Source organism: Artibeus jamaicensis, unplaced genomic scaffold, assembly GCF_021234435.1.
Source record: "Artibeus jamaicensis isolate MK-2021 breed Jamaican fruit bat unplaced genomic scaffold, CSHL_Jam_final contig_76, whole genome shotgun sequence".
In the NCBI taxonomy this organism is placed as follows: Eukaryota; Metazoa; Chordata; class Mammalia; order Chiroptera; family Phyllostomidae; genus Artibeus; species Artibeus jamaicensis.
Genome location: NW_026521954.1, coordinates 3,481,507 through 3,503,339, shown reverse-complemented (window position 1 = coordinate 3,503,339; position 21,833 = coordinate 3,481,507). Strand labels below are relative to the sequence as shown.

At 34.8% G+C, this 21,833-nt stretch overlaps 1 protein-coding gene and 1 pseudogene across 3 annotated transcripts in view; one reads left to right on the top strand and one right to left on the bottom strand.

Moving 5' to 3' along the window:
* The window catches only part of PDS5A (PDS5 cohesin associated factor A), a 124,591-nt gene that overhangs the window by 73,176 nt on the left and 29,582 nt on the right, over positions 1-21,833 (bottom strand). For all 3 annotated transcript variants that reach the window (XM_037138035.2, XM_053672276.1, XM_037138036.2), the window contains exons 3-9: positions 15,732-15,935; positions 13,908-13,994; positions 13,097-13,194; positions 11,724-11,850; positions 9,657-9,737; positions 8,641-8,781; positions 4,187-4,302 (exon numbers count right to left, since the gene is read on the bottom strand). In XM_037138035.2, the coding sequence (XP_036993930.2) occupies positions 4,187-4,302; positions 8,641-8,781; positions 9,657-9,737; positions 11,724-11,850; positions 13,097-13,194; positions 13,908-13,994; positions 15,732-15,935 (854 nt within the window). The remainder of the gene's footprint in view (positions 1-4,186; positions 4,303-8,640; positions 8,782-9,656; positions 9,738-11,723; positions 11,851-13,096; positions 13,195-13,907; positions 13,995-15,731; positions 15,936-21,833) is intronic.
* LOC119043865 (40S ribosomal protein S7-like) lies at positions 14,122-14,853 on the top strand (annotated as a pseudogene).

The following is a 21,833-nucleotide window of genomic DNA, read 5'->3' as shown; positions in this document are numbered from 1 at the left end:
ACCCAGACCAGTTGCAAAGACTGGTTGTCACTGATGACCACCACCCACTTTCCTCCACAGATGATTGGCTGTGCAGGGGCAGGGTGGTGGTGCTCCAATGTGGTCTGTACTTGTACACTTGATGTGCTGGCCCTGGGCTTCCCCAGTGGTGCAGAGCAAGGTCAGCCCTCACCTGTGTTTTATCTGGGTCACCCTGTCTGAGCTACAGAGCAATCTGAGATGGCTGCTACTTGTGCTGGGCTTGGAGATTCCCAGGTGAAGCCAGGCTGTGAATCTAGTTTGGCTGCTGCAAGTGCTGGGCCTGGGGCTCACTGAGGCCAGCTGTTGCCAGTTTGAAAGGATTTAGGAAGTCGTGGAGCATGAGCCAAGACCAGCCATCCATATGGAAAAAGTAGCTTGGCTGGGCCCCTAAGTCAGTTGGGGCAGAGTCTCAGGGGTTCTCCAGGGCAGGGCAAACAGTGTTACCCAGGTTAATGTAGTTTCAGATATGGCACCAGCTTGCTGGCTCTGTGGGGTGAGGATTCAGCAAAGCGACAATGGCTTCTGCTCACCCCCTGCTAGCCACTTCAGGTGCCTTTTAAGCTGCTACACCAGTGTTGGAACTCAGAGGGAGTAAGTCTGAGTATGTGAGTCCATGTGTGAATTCTTTAAGAGGAACTGCTCGGGGCTCCAGAAGTTTCTTCCACTGACTCAATCCCCACTGGCTTCTGCAGCCAGAAATTGTGAGGACTTATCTTCCTGGCACTGGAACCCTGGGTGGAGGGGAATGGTGTGGAGCTGGACTCTCTGCTCCCAAGATACCCTTCCAGAATTTCTATCCACCAGACCTGGGTGTGGGACCAGCTAGTTCCAAATCTTTGCTCCTCCTACCAGGCGGAATGGATGTGGTTTCTTTAATTCCATAGTTGTCAGACTTCTATTCAACTTGATTTATGATGGTTCTCAGTGATGGCTGTTCTGTTTTAGTTGTAATTTGATGTGGTTGTGGGAGAAAACAAGCCCTGTCTTCTTATGCCACCATTTCGGTTGATTCTCACATGTGCCCTGACTGGGGATCAAATCCACAACCAACCCTGGCATAGTGGGTTGATGCTCTAACTAACTGAGCTACCCACGCAGAACTTTTTGTTAAATATAAATTTTTAATTTTTAAAGAGATTTTACTTACTTAACTTTAGTGAGTGGGGGAGGGAGGAAGAAAGAGAGTGAGAGAAATATCAATTGGTTGCCTCTTACACTAGCCCCAGTGAGGTACCAGGCTGCAACCCAGGCATGTGTCCTGACCAGGAATCAAACTGGTGACCTTTTGCCTTGTGGAAGGACACCCAACCAACTGAGCCACACCAGTCATGACTGTTGTTATTTTAATATTTAACCTAAAACTATTATAAGGACTACTATATCAAATTTACTTTAAAACATTTTTGAGTTCATTTTCTGAATCAGTTGAATTAAAGAATAATGAACCTCAAATGTTATCCAGAATACTAATAGTAAAAATCAACTTTTCAATCAGTGTTTGAGGTGAAGAAAATCAGTACTTACAGGGAATGGAAGGAGGAATTCAATTCATTTCATAGATTACTTTCAACCTAACCATCAAGTTGATACAATGTAATAATTCTAAGTTTTTGTGAAGTAAATAAAATATATTTGAGTAGAAAGGGATGATATGTTCGATGTCAAAATCATATAATACCAATTAGTTCAAAACACACATCATGCAATTACATATGTTATACATCTAAAATTATTAGACTAAAAAATGGCACAGGCATATCTTCAAATTCATGATTTATTTAAAAAATTATTAACATTTTGGCCCTGGCTAGATATCTCAGATGGTTAGAGGGTCTTCCCAAATGCCAAAGTTGTGAGTTTGATCTCTAGTCACGACACATACAAGAAGCACCAATGAATGCATAAATAATTGAAACAATGGGTTGACAGAATCAATGTTACGCTCTCTAAAATCAATAAAAAAAAATCTTAAGATTTTGAACATTCTTAGGTGTTGTTTAATCTAATGACATTATTTAGAACAAAAAAACTAGAAGTGTTAATGTGGGTAAATAATAAGATATCTTCATAAAAATCAGTTGTATAATTTATTTCCCATGATAGACAGCAATGCAAGATACTGAAGAAACAAACATCGATTCAAGTTTGGTATGAATGGTTTTATTATTTATTTTTAAAATTCTTTTCTCCTTCCATTTATGTTTCTTATTCCCTGTATCTTTTATCCCATTCTCCCCCAACTCCCTCCCCAAGATGTCCATTTCTGTGACTCTGTTTCTGTTCTAGATGTTTTTTTTGTTTTTGTTTTATAGGTTCAGTTGTTAATATTTGTGAGTTTGTTGTCCATTTTATTGTTTGTATTTTTTATCTTCTTTTTCTTAGATAAGTCCCTTTAACATTTCATATAATTAGGGCTTGGTGATGATGAACACCTTTAACTTGACCTTATCTGGGAGTGCTTTATCTGCCCTTCCATTTTAAATGATAGCTTTGCTGCATAGAGTAATCTTGCATGTAGGTCCTTGCTTTTCATGACTTCAAATACTTTTTTCCAGCCCCTTCTTGCCTGTAAGGTCTCTTTTGAGAAATCAGCTGAAAGTCTTATGGGAACTCCTTTGTAGGTAACTGTCTTCTTTTCTCTTGCTGCTTTTAAGATTTTCTCCTTATTTTTAATCTGGCTAATGTAACTATGATGTGCCTTGGTGTGATCCTCTTTGGGTCCAACTTCTTTGGGACTCTCTGAGCTTCCTGGATTTCCTGGAAGTCTATTTCTTTTTTCAGATTGGGGTAGTTCTTCTTCATTATTTGTTCAAATACATTTTTAATTTCTTGCTCTCCCCTTCTCCTTCTGGCACCCCTATGATTCAGATGTTGGAACATTTAAAGTTGTTCCATAGGTCCCTAAGCCTCTCCTCATTTTTTGAATTGTTGTTTCTTCATTCTGTTTTGGTTGAATGTTTATTTCTTCCTTCTGGTCCACTCTGTTGATCTGAGTCCTAGTTTCCTTCCCATCACTGTTGGTTCCCTGTACATTTTCCTTTACCTCACTTTGCATAGCCTTCACCCTTTCCTCTATTTTGTGAACATACTCAACCATTTCTGTGAGCATTCTGATTACCAGTGTTTTGAACTGTGCATTTGATAGGTTGGCTATCTCTTTATTGCTTAGTTGTATTTTTTCTGGAGCTTTGCTCTGTTCTTTCATTTGGGCCATATTTCTTTGTATTGGCACACCTGTTACTTTGTAAGGGACGGAGCCTTAGGTATTCACTGGGTCAGGGCAACACACATAACTGTGTTGTGGCACTGTATGTGAGGGAGGGGTCCGAGGGGAAGCAATGCCACTTGTTTGGCTCTGGCCTGGCTTCCAGTCACTTCCCCTGCTACCCACAAGCAAATTGGGCCTTTCTTGTGCTGATTCCCTGGGTGAGTGGATTTGCGCGTGGTTTAAGACTGTGTGGGTCTCTCCAACATACTGTCCTGTGAAGCTGGGAGTTTCTCCTGCTACTGCTACTCCCACAGATTTTTCCAGTCAGAGCTTCTGAGGCTTTATTTCCCCATGCTAGAACCCTTGGTTGCATAGTCTGTCTTGTTCCCCAGTTGTTCCTCCCAGTTTATCTGCACACAAATGTAGAACCACTAGCAGCTGCTTGCCCTCATTGCCCCAGCTGCCCATCTCTGCCAGTCTGGATGAATGTTTCTTCTATAACTCTTTGGTTATCGGATTTCCATACAGGTCAATTTTCTGGCAGTTCTGGGGTGTTTTTGTTTTTAAATTTGTTGTTGTCCTTCTTTTTGTTGTGTGAGGAGGAAATGTGTATCTACCTATTCCTCCATCTTGGCTGAAAGTCTCAACCTGGTATGCATGACTTTATTTTATTTATTTATTTTTCAAAGATTCTATTTTTTTAGACAGAGGAGAAAGGGAAGGAAGTAAACATCAATGCGTGGTTGCCTCTTGCATGTCCCCTATTGAGGACCTGATCCACAACCCAGGCATGATCCCTGACTAGGAATCAAACCGGTGACCCTTTGGTTCACAGTCTGGCACTCAATCCGCTGAGCCACCTCAGTCAGGACCATATGTGTGGTTTTAATCAAGTGGACCACAATTACTGGCCTCGAAAACATAAAAAAAACCCATACAAATGTTATGTTCTCTTACCGTCCAAGAAAACACTGCCAGAGAGGACGATTCTGTGTTGCCAAATCAGAATCTTTAGAACCAAACAATTTAGCTAAAAGTCGAACAACAGCTAATCGCTCTTCTCCATCATTGCTCTAAGAGAAAAGAAGTGAATCCTGCAGTTATTCATCAGATCAGAGGAAATAAAATGAAACATTCCTGGGAAGCTATAATTTCATATTCTTCTTATAATGACAAGTCTAAAATATATGCTCTCCTTTACTATGTAGAAATTAACTTGATTCTATGTGAGGTCATCTTGCTCTTTGCTTTTACTCAATCCCTCACAAATGCTAATTTATGCCAACTTCACTGTTGTTTGTGATCAACACAGACACTGTAGTAATATCAAGGTAATCATTCAATTATAACGTTCCCTAAGACTCCTAGAAAAAATTCTGTGAAAGGCAAAACTTCAAGTAATTCCCACCTCAATCAGCCTTGTTTACAAAGAACCTTTCCCATAATTTGAACTTCAACATAATCCCATAGCAGTTAAGGTTTCGGTATGTAAATTTTAGTTAATTTTTTTATTGTTGACACTATTACAGATGTCCCTCCCTTTCCCCTTCTTTGCCCCTTTAAAAAAGGATCCCCTACTGACTGTGGAACACGACACAAAAGAATGTCTTAATTCAGAAAAACTAATTTTATTAGAAGAACATGAATGTTAGGATCTAAAAGTGAACTGAATACTATAAAAAAGCAAAAAGTTAACGTTGTTTTTGATGAGGGCCTCCTATTTTATTATCCTGAATCAACATGTGGTAAGAAATTTCTGTTCTAGTTTCACCAGTGATGTAGAATCTTAAATTGTTATGAAACCATATGGCATGTGAAACTTTTTAAAAAATCACATATTCCCTAGGAAAATAAAAGCAGTACCTAAAGCAATTGCTGATTTTAAGTGTTCAAATACAGTGTCTAAAGTGATACGAGAAACCCAATAAACAAATACTCATGGGAAAAGACAGTACGTTAAAAAAAAAAAGAACTCATGGACACCACAATGTGCTGATTTTACAGGGTAGAGGCACAATAGGTGCAGGTGGAAGAGGATGTAGGTGTGATAAATGGTAATGAAAAACAATAAAAAATGAACTATTAAAAGACCATGGTATGAAAATAGTCTTCCTAATGAATATTTAACTTTCAGGAATAGAGATTTTTGTGGGTAAAATGGGCACATGCATTAAGCATGTAAAAATAAAAACGTTATCAATCTGCAACACTTATAATCATAAAATGACTTTTCTTCAGCACTTTTTCTCAAGCGCTGAAGTGATTATGGCGATTTAGATTAATGCTGCCTTTGAGTAAGTACAATTAGCTAGCCAACATGGCTTATTTCTTTTTATTTTTTTAAAGATTTTAATTTATTTTTGAGAGAGCAGGGAAGGGAAGGAGAGAGGGAGAGAAACATTAATGTGTGGTTGCCTCTTGCATGGCCCCCCTCCGGGGACCTGATCAGCAACCCAGGTATGTGCTCTGACTGGGAATGGAACTGACGACCCTTTAGTTAGCAGGCCGGCACTCAATCCACTGAACTACACCAGCCAGGTCTATTTTTTTTTAATCACTCTATACATTAAATGTCAAAACTTACCTGGGAAATAGGGGAAATTTTATTCTACTTGCATGTGACTACTTTAGTAGCTTAGTGATTATTTCAAATGATGTGACATTTCATATCTATATATTTAACTACTGAAATAAAAATAAGTGATAACTCACCCCTAATACTTATTTATTTTTTAATATTTTATTGTTTATGCTATTACAGCTGTCCCAATTTTCCCCCCTTTGCCCCTCTTGGACAGCATCCCCTCACTTACTTAGGCAATCCTCACTACCACCACTGTTTAAAAGTTTAAATAAATTCCTTGAGTGAGGCTGGATATGATTATAGAAATGGTAAAATTTTTGGTGTAAAAGTTTTGGGTACAAAAAATGATGTACAGCCATAAAACTACTCTATCCCAAAGTGTAAATTTATCTCATTAAGATATTACACAATGCATTATTTAAATACAAATACATATATATCTTAATAATTAAAACAGTGGATAAACATTAAAGATTCTACATCAATAATTTACCAGTGACTTTCTAAAACAAAACAAAACTCAAAATGCTACTCTTAGATTTTATTTTTTTTCATCCTGGCTAGAAAAGCTAACTAACTCTATTAATTACTTCTAATTGCAAAGTAATTGATTCAGAATAATTCTCTGAAAAATTTGTAACCGTTACAGTGTTTTTAAATCTGGGGCATACATGTAAATGTCTCTCTGTCTGCATGCCATGAAAAAAGTCTTGAATGTAACTGTGGTAAATTTCATGATGACTATAGCCAAGGCCGTTATGCAGCGCAACTCCAGGGTAGCCCTGAAACATCTGGGAATAGCACTCTGTGGACCTGTGCAGTGGACAGTGTTGCATGCAGTGGCCCAGTATAGATGAAAATTAAATTGTGATCTATGACTCTTAACTATTAAACGCTGTAGCTACATGATTCAGAGATATAACTACAGAATAATCACCATGGATATAAAAACTTCCTAGACTATCTGCTTAGGACATAATGGTAACTCAAAATGGGGTACCCTAATTATATACACATAGTACCTAACTACTCTGAATCTCAGTTTCTTCATTCATTATGAGAAAAGTAATACTGGTACAGTCTAGTGTTGCAGTCAGGAGCAAATAAGAACACAGGTGATGGCACCTGTTGTAAGACAATAAATAAATATTCTATTATTACTATAATTTAGATAAAATATTAATTCAGTATAAAGTTAAAAAAGATGTGAAATATCTAGGAACATAGAAAAAAGTGGCTTTGTACATACTACTAAAACAGACTAGAAAGAAATAACATTAACTCATTACAGTGTTAATTTTTTTAAAAAAGAAATTAAGATATTTATTAAAAATTCTTGTTCATGTACCTTTAAAGTATACCTATGAAATCAAATTGTAGCAGTGAGAAGAAAGTATAAAATAAAGGAGCAGCTGGGAACTGTGGTAAACTGAAAAGCTCATACTTCATTTAAGAAGGTGCTACTGCTCAGTTTTAGCTATTTTGTTGTCATGTAGAAACATCCACTTTCTGCCAAATTGTCAGATTTTTAAAAAAAGAAAATGAATACATCTAAACTTTTAAATAAAATTTGACTTTTAAACTTATTCACTCATCCAATGTTAGTAACTAAAGAGAGAAGAGTCTTTGTATGAGATTTTAAAATAAAATCTATCAAATAAACCCTATTTTCAGGTTGTTAAGCTATTGTTAACAGCATCTGCTTTAGATTAAATGACCCTACTAAAGAATGGGGTATGAACAACCACTTGAGCTTAGCTTAGTTTAAATTAAGTCCATATACAGAAATCTAAAACTTTAGTTTCTCAATCCTCCCCACCATCTATCATGGCAATCTTGTTTAAGGATTAAAGAGGCTCGACTTTTCATATTCATACTCTACGAATAGACTGGAAGAAGATATTTTACTGCAGCATACTTAGAAATAATTCAGCATGGAAACATCTTAAGGCTGTTTTTAAAATAAATTCTTATTAAACAAGTAAGACCATGTTCTCTACACATTTCCTATACAATAGAGTTCCTTAGAAGCTTGGTGACAATGTCCTTTATACTATAAAACAAATGCTTTTAATAAAGACAGTTTGAACAATTCTTAATTACCCGTACATGTTTTAAGAATCTAAAATACAAAGTTCTAATCCCAAATCTGTTTTAACTGTGTAACTAGGCAAAATATTTCATCTTATTTTATCTAAACAACAACAACAACAAATGTAATGTTGATCCTAATTATAACATGGTTTGAATTAAAGATCAAGTAAAATACTGAAGATAAAAAGCCTTTCAAAAAGTTCAAAATAGAAAGCAAACATAAGGTGTTACCTTCTGTAAGCCAGGATAGGGGATTAAGTGTTAATGTTTTTATATTTTTGGAGGAGTTGTAAATTTTCTGTTTAGTTACAAAAAAATACACTCCTAAGTCATTCAATAAAATTTTCATCATTCATCTGTACTATGAAAGGGTCGTATAGGTATAGTGAAGCACTCAGTTGAAATATTTTTATGTTCTAAAACATATCTAAAAATAAATAGCATTTAAAAACAACATGTATAATAAGTTTCTGGAATGCTGTAAGTCCTATCTATTTCTGTATCATTGTGTTTATCCGATACCTAACTAGGCATATGTTGTAGTTTTGCAATGTAAATTCTATGATCCATGAGAGATACTGTTATATTCAAATGATTAAAACATGTATACCTTAACTAAATATAGAAAGATAAATTGAACTCCTATTTTATTCTTTCACAACTAAAGAATAAATATGTCATATGTACTTTTCTCTTAAAGCTTAAAGGCCTTAAAAATCAAAGTCAGTCCTACCTTCAGTTTGAATTCAAGCTGTGGCATGACAGATAATAATAAATGAGGATCTATAGCAAAAAGTTCCTGAATCAGGTCAAACACGTGTTCTGACAAATCACTTACTGACGATCTTCCCAGCACCAGGACTTGATTAAAAAACTACAGGAGACATTAAAACAACAACAAAAAAATCTACTTAATGTGAAAACTTGGATAAGTTTTTAAAAACAAACATGTTAAGAAAAACTATAATTAGGCATTATATATACAACTGAAGAGGATGAAACAAATGTTTCAATTAATATATATGATAGTTACCAAAAGAGATGAAATAAACTTCTAACCATCAAATTTTGAATGTTACTAGGGGAGAAAGGTTGATAGAATTGAGTTGTTAGCTTTCTTGCAAATTACGATATTCCTATTTCTAGGAATTTTAACTTTCATTAAAACAAAACAATTTAGATAGTTTATGTAATTCATCCAAAAAATATGCTAGGAAATTTCCTAATAGCAGAGAAAATTGTTTAAGCCTTAATTTATTTTATTTTTATTTGAGTGTAACCAATTTTTCCATGACTTTAGTAATAAAGACTATTTAAAAGTGGGAATGAGTTTTTAAACAAAAATACTCAGAGGAAGTCAAGTACATTCTGACTTGAAGGACAAAGAGAGAAGAAAAGCTGATGCTATAAAAGCTAACTGATAATTTAAAAGGATATTAGAAGAAAAACAGAATATAATATCAAGAAGACAAATTAAATGACACCTCCACTCCCTGCCAACACACATATATACTTAGAAAACAGTATTAAATTTAAAAATGCTAAATATGCAGTTGTATGCAACTGACAGAAGCATATATTTTTCTGATAGTATCATTAAATGATATTTCTTTTGAAGAGTAACATACTTTTGTTCTAAATAGATGAAACTGTTTATAGGCTAAATAAACCTATACTGAAAGGCTCTAATATATTGAAATGGATTAAGAATTACACAACTCTGGAATAAATATAGGCAGAAATACATACGTTGGCAATGCATGCCTCAATAGTCTGGACCGTCCTTTTCAAAAGGACTTTTGCAAGGTCAAATGACTGTTTATTTAAGTTCTGAAACAATAAAAATATGCAAAGTTACAAATGATTTGGTGATAACACCATTAGAACACTACAGTCTTCAAATCGACAAGCAAAAAATACAGTGGAATCACATTAAAGGTTTTACCCAGTATTCTCTAGTAAAACTGACTTAAATGCAGAATTTGGAAATAACACAACTATGACTAAAAAACTAAAATAATATACGTTAGCCGAAAACCTAACCCTATTCAAATTTAGTTTTATTAAACTCAAAATCGACTCAAGCCTTTTGGTTTTGTTTGTTAACCAACTCGAACTGGCAGTGATATCCAGGTATCCTAAACACACACACACACACACACACACACACACACACACTCTCTCTCTCTCTCTCTCTCTCTCTCTCTCTCTCACACACACACACACACACACACACACACACACCCTCTAAACCACAATCTCAGTATTTCATTGTCTGGTCAGCATGAGCTCTGAGAGGGGTAGACCTGGAAAATTTTCCAAGTAAAACTGTCAATTAAATTATATTTTGAAATTCTGAATACTGTGTTTGCGCTTCAAGATTTCCAATGCAATGTAACATATTAAAGGTCTAAAAAAAGACTAGAAAAATATACATATTTAATTTTTACAAAGTTAATGAAAATGAATTCTTGTTTTGAAGAGTACCTATTAACTTCTCTATACTTTGAAGTTTTGGACCAAACTGAGATTCATTCACTATCATTTTTCACCTCTCTCAAAAAAAGACTAGGAAGCCCCATACTCTAGGCCAGTAGTGGGCAAACTTTACATGCCAAGAGCCAGATGGTACATAGTCTCTGCAAGCCACACGGTCAATGCTGCAACTACACAACTCTGCTGCAATAGTGTGAAAGCAGCCATAGACAAAGTAAAAAGAAATGAGCATAACTGTGCTAAAATAAAACTTTATTTGCATAAATAGGCAGTGAGCCAGATTTCTGACCCTAGCTTCAGGCTTTATTCCACTAGCAAAGGAATAAGATTAGCTCAATATTAAGGCAACCTTTCTATTTCTTAAAAGGGTATTTAATTTCCCACTCATAAGAATACTAAGTAGAATATAAACACCAAATACACTATCCATTCCTCTCAAAGTTTTCCTTCTCCTATTTTGCCTGACATGTACTATAACCCTTGCCATATTTCCACAATTTTGACTAATTACAGATTCATTAAATCAATAAAATGCAAATATTTGGAGACTCAGAGAGTCACGAGAGGAAGACTTTATAATTAATCACATCTAACATCTGATAGTGGGTCACTGAAATTAGAAAAAGAGAGCAGGAAAGTAAGTATCGATAGTAGGTTAGGTATGTGTACAGCCCTGTGGTGGACCTTGTGGAGAGCTAAATCCTTCAGTTTCTTAGGCTCTATAAGACAGAAACAGAAAAATAAAATGGAAAGGAACAGACAGCTCTGAATCACCGTTTCCCCTTAACATGAACCACAGGTAATGTTAATAACTAACAGTAATTAACTAATGGTAGTAACTGTGGTTAACAATAAACATAGTTTTTACTTCTGCCCAAATCTTTTCTTGAAAGTGCTTCAGAAAAATGTAGGGTGTGGGTTCTGATAAGAAATACAAATTCCTATGTCCCACATCTATGTTATGAAGGAAAAAATACATCTTCTTTTCTTAAAAAATAAACAAACAAAAACAACAAACTAACCAAGACAGTACTTGAATCCCTTAAAACTGATATGAGTGGTGAATTTGAAACATTTTAAATTTTCCAGAAAATAGGTGACCCTTAACTGAATGAAAATGTTCCACAATGTAATATGTTAATCAATGTATCTTCTAAAAACAGTATCAGCTACAAGACTGTTGTGTGTTACTGCATTTTATTCAGGCTGAAGTATGATAGGAATAATTACGTGGGATTGCAAATGGTAAAAAATAATTATTTTTCAAATGTGTAGTGCCACCTTTAAATATTAACCTTTAATATTTTCATATATACAGACCTTATGTGCAGGAATGAGGTTAATTAGAATGGAGTCCAATAATTCTTGAGTAACTCCATCACCTTCCATGATGATAGAACTCATCAAGTCTAGCATGTGCATTTGTACTTTCTTATTGTGGCTATTACTGAAAAAAGAAACAGAAGAAAAGGCAAAAAAAAATCCAGGCATACAAAAAGAATATTAAACTTCTCAGTTTAAAACAACTATGTCAGATGTATAAGAATTTTCAGTTGAGGGAACCATGCCAATGGCGGCAAAGAAATTTTGGTTGCTCTATTTACTTTCTCCTTTTGTTGACTATTATAATAGCTGTAAGGTATTGTTGTAAAGTATTTTATAAATATCAAGACTTTTAAAATAAATTAAGACCTTACGCAATCAGGATTTGAGCAGTAAGTTAAATTCAAAAACAGATATGTCAACCTGAAACAAAGACCATCTTTGTGTTCATGGTCCCAGATTCTAAAATATGATAAAAATTTAAGCACAAAAACAAACAAATCAAAAGAATGACAAGATAATGAAGGTAGGCAGTTTGTCATCCTTTTTACCCTTTCAGATACTAATATATTGCCCAAAATAAACTATAAACACACAAAGAAACCTAAGCCATAAACTCCATGTAATTTACGCTACATCCATTTGCCACTAGAAGTTTTACTTCACCAATACTGAAAATCAAAAGTCTAATACAAAATGCTTACCAGACCTTATGACTAAAGGTGCTAAAAATGTCTTCCTATATCTCTCGAAGAATTTGAAACAAACAAAAATCAACTAAATATAAAGCCAAGAATCAGTTTTGGTCCTGCTTCCTTAGCCAGTGAGAGTCAATTGTAGTCCTCAATAATTATGTTTACTGCTGATACAGACTTACTTAAGAAAACCTGTTATAACTAGTAGAACATCTAGGCTTCTCTCCTTATAACTGCATCTTAATTAAAGATTTGACCTGTCCATATTCGTATTTGTAAGAACATATATGCAAAGACAAGTCAAGAGAAATGTTTTAATTTAGTTATACTGCTATAGATATAGGAAAGTTTAAATCAAGACCAAACTAAATTTCAATATAATTTATCTGTCTCACCTACAATTTTTTAAAAAAATTGATGTGAAATAATGTATAATAGAACTGCTGGGCACTTAGTGGTAAAATGCAAAGATAAAAAATTTTTAAAGTGGTGAAAAAATTGTCAGGTTGTTAGATACAGTTTTCTCTAACTTTTAGAAAGACACTACATTTGCATGCCTCCCAAAATATTTTCATATTGTCTTCTAAGAAAAACATTTTCTTGTAACTTTGAAAGATCTTACTATATATACACAGCAAGAAAAGAGAAAACCAGAAATGCTTAAAAATAACTTACTTGATCACTGAGAAGAGAGTCCTAAAAAGCTGAATAAAAATTTCATTGCAATCTTCCAAATCAAAGCAGATGTTATATGATTTAACCCAAGCTAAATTCTTAAAATAAAAAAAATAAAAATTATTTACACACATAGAATAGTCACCCCAAATCAAATTCATTAATATAACTTAATTTTTGGAATTAAAAATATATTTAAAGCTTATAAAAGTCCAACATACAAAATTATAATTGTTAAAATAATCATGTACTCTGATCTTTAAAAAGACATATAGTTGTTGGCATTAACCTTCTCTAACAGAAAAATTCTAAATTGTTGGACATATATAACACACAAAATATAAAAAGTAGTGAAAATTAATTCAACTTAATTGTTTTGATTTAGAAAAGAATAAAAACAGAAGGATGAAAATAAAGTTTCAAATAACGTAACAGTTTTCCCAGTGGAATACACTTTATCTTTTCAGGATATGAGGAGCAAGAAGTAAATAAAAGGCATTTTATTAGGTGAGCTTTGTGTAAAACAAAAAGGTTCATTTTACATTATAAAGTTAGTATTAAGAATTTTCAATCCCTGGCTGGTGTGTCTCAGTAGACTGAGTTCTGGCCTACAAACCAAAGGTTCGTGGGTTTAATTCCCAATGAGGACATATGCCTGGGTTGCAGGCCAGGTCCCAGTTACCTTGATGTTAAATCCACACATCAATGTTTCTCTGCCTCTCTTTCTCCCTCCCTTTCCCTCTCTCTAAAAGCAAATAAAATCTTAAATATTTTTTCTAAGGTGATATTTTTAATAAAAAATTTTTTTTACCTCTAATAAATAAAAGTATCTATTAAACTGTGGACTCTTTGTATCTTCCAAACCTTTTAATTGTCTGGTAATAAACAAAAATATGTCCTGTTAAAAAAATGATAAAATATATTAATTTAGACACAAATACTTATTCTTTCACAGTACACTAATATATACATACATATTTTTCTCTTTCACAAACTACAATAAAAGAAAATTCTCCTTTGGCCAAATGACTTGGAACTGGCCTATTCAAAATAACTGGAAAAGAGTAAATCATATAAAATTACATCCTTTAGAAGCAAAAATAAAGAGCAGGATTGGAGGAGCCCTTGCTAGACCTACATCTCTTCTCTGGCCAGTGCTCACCAAAGAGAAGGCCCTGTTCAATCTGAGCATCAAGATCATGAAGCACAAGGGTGAAAAGCCAGGCCAGTTTCAGTCCAGCATTTCCCAGGCTCTGTTGGAGCTGGAGATAAACTTAGATCTCAAGGCCCAGTTACGGAGCTGAACATTACAGTGGCCAAGGATACTGAGTTGGTGGTGGTCAGAAAGCTATTATAACCTTTGTTCCAGTTCCCCAACTGGTCTTTCCAGGAAATCCACATGTGGCTGGTAAACAAGTTGGAGAAAAAGTTCAGTGGGAAGCGCATTGTCTTTATCGCTCAAAGAATTCTAAGCCAACTCGAAAAAGCTGGACAAAAAACAAGCAAAAGCAACCCAGGAGCCACACTCTGCTTTGCATAAAGCAATCCTACAGGACTTGTTTTCCCAAGTGAAATTGTGAGCAAGAGAATCCACGTGAAACCAGATGGCAGCTGCTTCATAAAGATTCATTTGGATAAAGCCCAGCAGCACAATGAGGAAGCACGAGGTTGAAACTTTTTCTGGTGTTTATAAGAAGCTTACAGGCAAGGATGTTAATTGTGAATTCCTAGTTTCCGTTGTAAACAAAAATGACTAAATAAAATATCATTCTCAGTACAAGTGAAAATAAAGATTAGTATTGCTATAAATCGTTGGGCTTTCTCATCTGACAGAACCACAGGGTTCTGTATCTTGTCACCTACCCTTCTATAACAGAACTTACATTTTACTATCTTCACTGTGCATCATTGAAAGCAATTATTTTCATTTTGAGGATACCTGGACACAAGTCTTTCCATTACTATTTCCTATATGTGAATAATAATTTTTAGTACCTACTTTTGAATTTGATGTGTGACTTCAAAGTTGTGTGGAACAAAAGCAATAATAGGTTGATTCCAAGGTAGTGCTTCATTTCTTAATAAACTTTCTTAAGTTTTAACTCAAAATAATACTAATATGGGACAAACTAATTTTACGACTACTTAAAAGAAAGAGTCAAAAGGATTAAAATTTACCAAGAATAAAATTATTCAAAACATGAAATCAGCTCAAGATCAATTCAAAGGAACTTGAACATTTCAAACAAGAGCAAGATCACCAAGATGAGCACAGTTTTGCATGTAGAATAACTTGTGGGGAAAAACAGACATTTGAATGTGTAAATTCTGATACACTATTGTTTTAAAAGGTGTCATTGATACACTATTTATCCCTTCAATTCGGGCATCAGGGCTTTGTGGTGGGTTATCCTGAAGGTTAGATATGAGCAGAGAGGAACTAGCTTTAATCCGTACTTTCAACATCTCATAAAAATACCATTTTTTTAGACAGTCAATGAAAGTCTAAGTGAATAGTCTGTTTTGCAATTTATGATATAATCTTATGATGACAACATGAATAACACAAAAGCTATGTTCCTAAGGGCAATATAAACTATGAAAGCAAACCAATTTAGTAAATATTGCTACTTACCTTAAGTTTATCATGGGATGTATATGGAGCTTCTGGGGCATAGATTCGAAAGATGTCAGCCAAACAACATGCTACAAGGAGACGCACATCTTTATTGGGATTCCTGAGGAAAAATTCAGATGCAAGATGCAACGCTAGTGGGAGATACTGCTGTTTTTCATCTTCTGAGTCCTGATCCATATCCATAAAAGTTTTTACTACCATCTGTAAAATATTGTAAGAAAAATACAATCAACTCCTGATATTTAGAAGTCAGCAGAGAACAGATAAATAAATACATATAATTATTATTTTAACACAAATGAGTAATCAATTAGTATCAGAGGATTCACAATTTTTGTAAATAATCATTAAGAGTTTGGGTAAAGACATGAGCATAAAGAAATATCCATTTTTGGGTCACTCAAGACACATTACCTGCATTTGTACCAGATTTGTGAAGAACATAAGACTCTTATTACTCATTTTACTTTCATTTACTTCTTAAAAAATTTTATTTATTTTGGAGAGAGGGGATGGGAGAGAAAAAGGGAGGGAAATATCAATGTGTGGTTGCTTCTCACTTGGCCCCCAATGGGGACCTGGCCCGCAACCCAGGCACGTGTCCTGACTGGGAATTGAACCCATGACTCCCCGGCCAACAGCCTGTGCTCAATCCATTGAGCCACACCAGCTAGGGCTTATTACTCATTTTAAATCAACCCAGGTAAAGACTTTTTGCCATCATGTGTACAACCAAATTCATTTGATATTTTGCAATATTATCATGTTTCTTTTATATTTTCTTTGCTTTTAATACATTTTATTGATTATGCTATTACAGTTGTCCCATTTTCTCCACCTTTTTTTCCCTCAGCCCTGTACCCCACAACCCCCATTTCATGTCCATGGGTCATACACATAAGTTCTTTGGCTTCTACATTTCCCATGCTATTCTTACCCTCCCCCTGTCTATTTTGTACCTACCATTTATATTCCTTATTCCCTGTACCTTCCCCCCTACTCCGCCCTCTCCTCTTCTCCGTTTTATAACCTCCATGTGATTTCCATTTCTGTGATTCTGTTTCTGTTCTACTTGTTTGCTTTTTTGTTTTTGTTTTTAGATTTGGTTGTTGACAGTTGTAAGTTTGTTGTCATTTTACTGTTTATTTTTTTTATCTTTTTCTTAGATGAGTCCTTTTAACATTTCATATAATAAGGGCTTGGTGATGATGAACTCCTTTAACTTGACCTTATCTGTGACCACTTTATCTGCCCTCCCATTCTAAATGATAGGTTTGTTGGATAGAGTAATCTTGGATATAGGTCCTTGCCTTTAATGACTTTGAATACTTGTTTGCAGCCCCTTCTTGCCTATAAAGTTTCTTTTGAAAAAATCAGCTGAAAGTCTTATGGGACCTCCTTTGTAGGTAACTGTCTCCTTTTTCTCTTGGTGCTTTTAAGATTCTCTCTTTTTCTTCCATCTTCAGTAATGTAATTATGATGTGTCTTGGTGTGTGCTTCCTTGGGTCCAACTTCTTTGGGACTCTCTGAGCTTCCTGGACTTCTTGGAAGTCTATTTCCTTTGCCAGATTGGGAAAGTTCTTCTTCATTATTTGTTCAAATATGTTTTCAATTTCTTGCTTTTCCTCTTCTCCTTCTGATACCCCTATGATTTGGATGTCAGAACATTTAAAGTTGTCCCAGAGGTCCCTAAGCCTCTCCTCATTTTTTTGAATTCCTGTTTCTTCATTCTGTTTTGGTTGAATGTTTATTTCTTCCTTCTGGTCCACTCTGTTGATCTGAGTCCTGGTTTCCTTCCCATCACTGGTGGTTCCCTGTACATTTTCCTTTATGTCACTTTGCATAGCCTTCACCTTTCCCTCTATTTTGTGAACATACTCAACCATTTCTGTGAGCATCCTGATTACCAGTGTTTTGAACTCTGCCTCTGATAGGTTCGCTATCTCTTCACCACTTAGTTGTATTTTTTCTGGAGCTTTGCTCTGTTCTTTCATTTGGGCCATATTTCTTTGTCTTGGTGCACCTGTTACGTTGTAAGGGGCAGAGTCTTAGACATTCACCAGGGCAGGGCAACACATGTCACTGTGTTGTAGCTCTGTATGTGGGGGAGTGGTTCGAGAAGGGACAATGTCTCTTGCTCAGCTCTCAGCTGGCCTTGAGTAACTTCCTTTGCTACCCACAATCAAATTGGGCCCTTCTGGTGCTGATTCCTGGGTAGGTAGGTTTGTGTTTGTCCTAGGACCCTGTGGATCCCTCCAAGGAACTCTTCTGTGAGTCTGGCAGTTTCTTCCACCGTTGCAACCCCACAGGTTTTTTTAGTTCGAATCTTTGAGGTTTTATTTTTCCAGGCTGGAACCTTGGGTTGCACGGTCTGCCTTACTCCCCAGTTTTCCTCCCGGTTTATCAGCATGCAAATGTGGGACCACCCACTCAACCAGCCACCACAGGCCACCTCATTCTGTCCAATAGCCTCCACCTTGCCATGCATCTTCCTTCTCCCAGCTGCTTGCTTTTGTTTGAAATGTCCCAGCTGCTTATCTCCACTTCTCCTACCTGCCCGGATAAATGTTTCTTCTTTAACTTCTTGGTTGTGGAACTTCCATACAGTTCAATTTTTTGGCAGTTCTGGTTGGCTTTTGTTTTTAAATTTGTTGTCCTTCTTTTGGTTGTGGGATGAGGCACAGTGTATCTACCTATTCCTCCATATTGCCCAGAATTCTCTTTTATACTTTATTATCAAAGATGCCATATTTAGGCTCCTTAAAGCTGCTATTTCATTTCATACTTTAAGAGGTTTGCAATTCACAACAGAAAGCCCTGTTTAAATATATTTATGTAGCTGTACTTCTTTTTAAAACCTCTATTTATAAAATAACCTCTCTTGTTGTTTATGGTTACAAAATTAACAAATGTACATTTCAGAATGACTCTAAAGTGCAAAAAAAGTATAATTTTAAAAATCCATAATTTCTCAATCAGTACTTTATTTTGCTCGTTTATTTTCTCTGTAAAGATGGAAATAATTATACATTATTCTTTATTCATTTATTGAATCATGATTATTCCCTCAAGCCTTCAAATTTCTTTAAATAAAGCAGACTTTACCTAACCAGTCACCATTATCAAACACTGAATTTATACATCTATTTCTATGTTGCCAAGACTTTTTATCATGTGTTGAAATTTATCAAATATTTCCTGTGACTATTAAAGTGATCATTTTCCCACTAATTTTTTTAATACCTGTCATAATACTTTGTATATTGTTAGATGTGATTTGCTATTTATTGTACAAGGTCGGGCAAAAGTAGGTTTATAGTTGTTTATATGGGAAATAATGCAACAGTAAACAGCAATACAAGAATAAACTGTTTCACACAGAACTGTAAACCTACTTTTGCCCCACCCAGTATTGTTTCAGTTATTGCATTTATATTCATGAAATAAATTTAAATATAGCTTCTTAAGACAACCATATCAATTTTAGCACTGAGGTTATAATGGCTTGAAACAAATTGTTAAGTGATTCTTCTTTTTTTTCAATTTTATAAAAAGTTTGTGGTAAATCTGGTTTTACTTAATCCCCACCACAATTTCTTTATCCATTTAAGTGCTGGTGGACACTTAAGTTGTTTCCATGTCTTGGCTATTATAAATAATGCTGCATCTGTGTGTATACACACAGATTATATACATACACACAATGAATTGTGATTATTCAGTTACAAAAATAATAAAATCTTGCTACTTGCAGTAACATGAATAGACCTTGAAGGCATTATGATAAGTGAAATAAACGAGACAGGAAAAAACAAGTACTGTTTGATCTTTCTTATATGTGGAATCTTAAAAACAAAACACCAAGCTCCTAGATACAGAGAATAGACTGGTGGTCAATGGAGGTGGAGAGTGAGAGGTGGAAGAAATGAGTGAATTATTCCCAGTTCCTTTTTTCATTTAAATAAATTGAACAATTTATAATTTAAAAAAAGAAACAAAGAAATCCTGCACCTGAGCAGGAAAAAAAAACCAGCAACAACAATAAAGAATCAACATATTATTTCATTCAATTTCAACAAATTAAGTTATTCTTTGGGAAAAAAATCATTATCATGTTTTTCTAATAAGCCACTAGAAACTACTTGAAAATATAATTTGTCCTGCTCCTAACATAGTCAGTCAAGGTTAGTAGTCTTTAATGAAGCAAGGTTATTGTTTCATATCTAAATTGTGTGATATGGGAAAGTCAGATGCTACACATTCACCATCCTCTTCCTGAACTCCAAACCCAACTCTATTCTAAAGGCTCATTCTTTAATAAGCATAGGCTAAATTCCAAACCATTTAATAAGCATATGCTATAAAACTACACTTATAATAATTCCTGAAAGCTTCTAAATTACAGGAAATGTTTTACTTCATTTCTACCTTAAAGATAACCAGTAGCAGTAGGGTTCTAAAAATAACCTGAATACTGACTGCAACAGAGACAATCATAGAACCTGTTTTTAGTTTCCAGGGAAATTCCCAAGATCCTAAAATATTATGAGTAGTCTTAAAGCTTTATAGTCTAACACCTGCACCGAGGGTTCAGAGATCTTGACTTTTGGTTTTAACATAACCTTAGACGTTCTCTAACTTGGGTACTAGTGACATAGAAGGACAAAATGAGTGAAGGCAACACAACATAAACCAATGACTTACTCTACAGTTTGATCCTCATATAATAGAGAAGATTTTCAATTCAGAAACAATATTTTTATAATTGAAGTATTTATAATAGTACTTATAGGTATAACTCATTCAGTTCTTTCTATGTGCCAAGTAATATTTCAAGTAATTTAAATGTATATACTATTAATTCATCTAATACAATGATTCCTTGTGGGAGGATTAACATCCCCATTTAACAGATGAGGAAACTAAGGATTAGTAGTTTATTCATGGGTATAAAAATTCAAATGCAGGCAGTGTGATAATTACTCTTACCCACTTCTTACCACTCTTAACCTATATTATATATAGTGTAGCACAGTAGGACAAGTGGTAATGCAAAATAACTAGAGACTTTTTTTTAAACAGCTATTTATTATATAGTACAACAACTTTAAGTGCCATTACTATTAAGTGATCACATTTCCAGGACAAACAAAAAACCCCACCTTTCTCACAATGTATTATAGTTGGTGAAGACAATGACAGAGAATTTAAATGGGAGCACATGGCACCTCAACAGATGCCAACAGCTTTCCTTTTCCCTGATAAAGGTGGAACATTTGTTCTACTCTTAAAATGACCAATCATCATTACTTAAGGTCTTTACTCAAAAATGCAATGAAAAGCAGCTGGCTTTTGTTAAGGTTAAATGAATTACAATTTGGAAAAAAGAAGGAAAGAAAAAATGGGGCTCAAGCAGACAAGTTTATGTATGTGGGGGAAAAAAAAGCCAGATGGAATTAGTTATGGTACAAGCAGTGGGAGCCACAGGATAAGCAACAGTAGGTTGAGGGAAATTCCCCAGGCGCAAGATAAAAAGGGGATGATGGGAAATAGTAGATAGTGACAGAGAAGTGAAACTGGCAAAGGCTCCTTAAATCAGTTGCCAGAAAATACTTCTGCCCAAAAAACTTAATAACTGCTAGAGAAAGGGAAAACCAAAAGTTGGTTCTTTGAAAACATCAACAAAATTAATAAATCTTTAGCTAAATTCACCAAAAAAAAAAAAAAAAAAAAGAAGACTCAAATTACCAGATTCAGAAATGAAAGAGGGGATGTTACTACTGACCTGAAAAGGATTATGAAGGAAAACTACAGACACAAAGAAAAGCCTAGGCCCACATTTAATTCAGATTTACTGCTAAATTCTACTATACGTTTCAAAAATACCCACTTCCCCCCCAACTTTTCCAAAATATAAAAGATAATGAAACCTGTCCAATTCATTCTGAGGCCAATATTCACCTATTTCCAAAACTAGACTAAGATATCACAAGAAAAATATAGATTAGTATCTCTTATATATATATGGATGCAAAAATCTTCAATAAAAATACTAGCAAACAAAATCCAGTAACACATAAACAGAATTATACACTATGA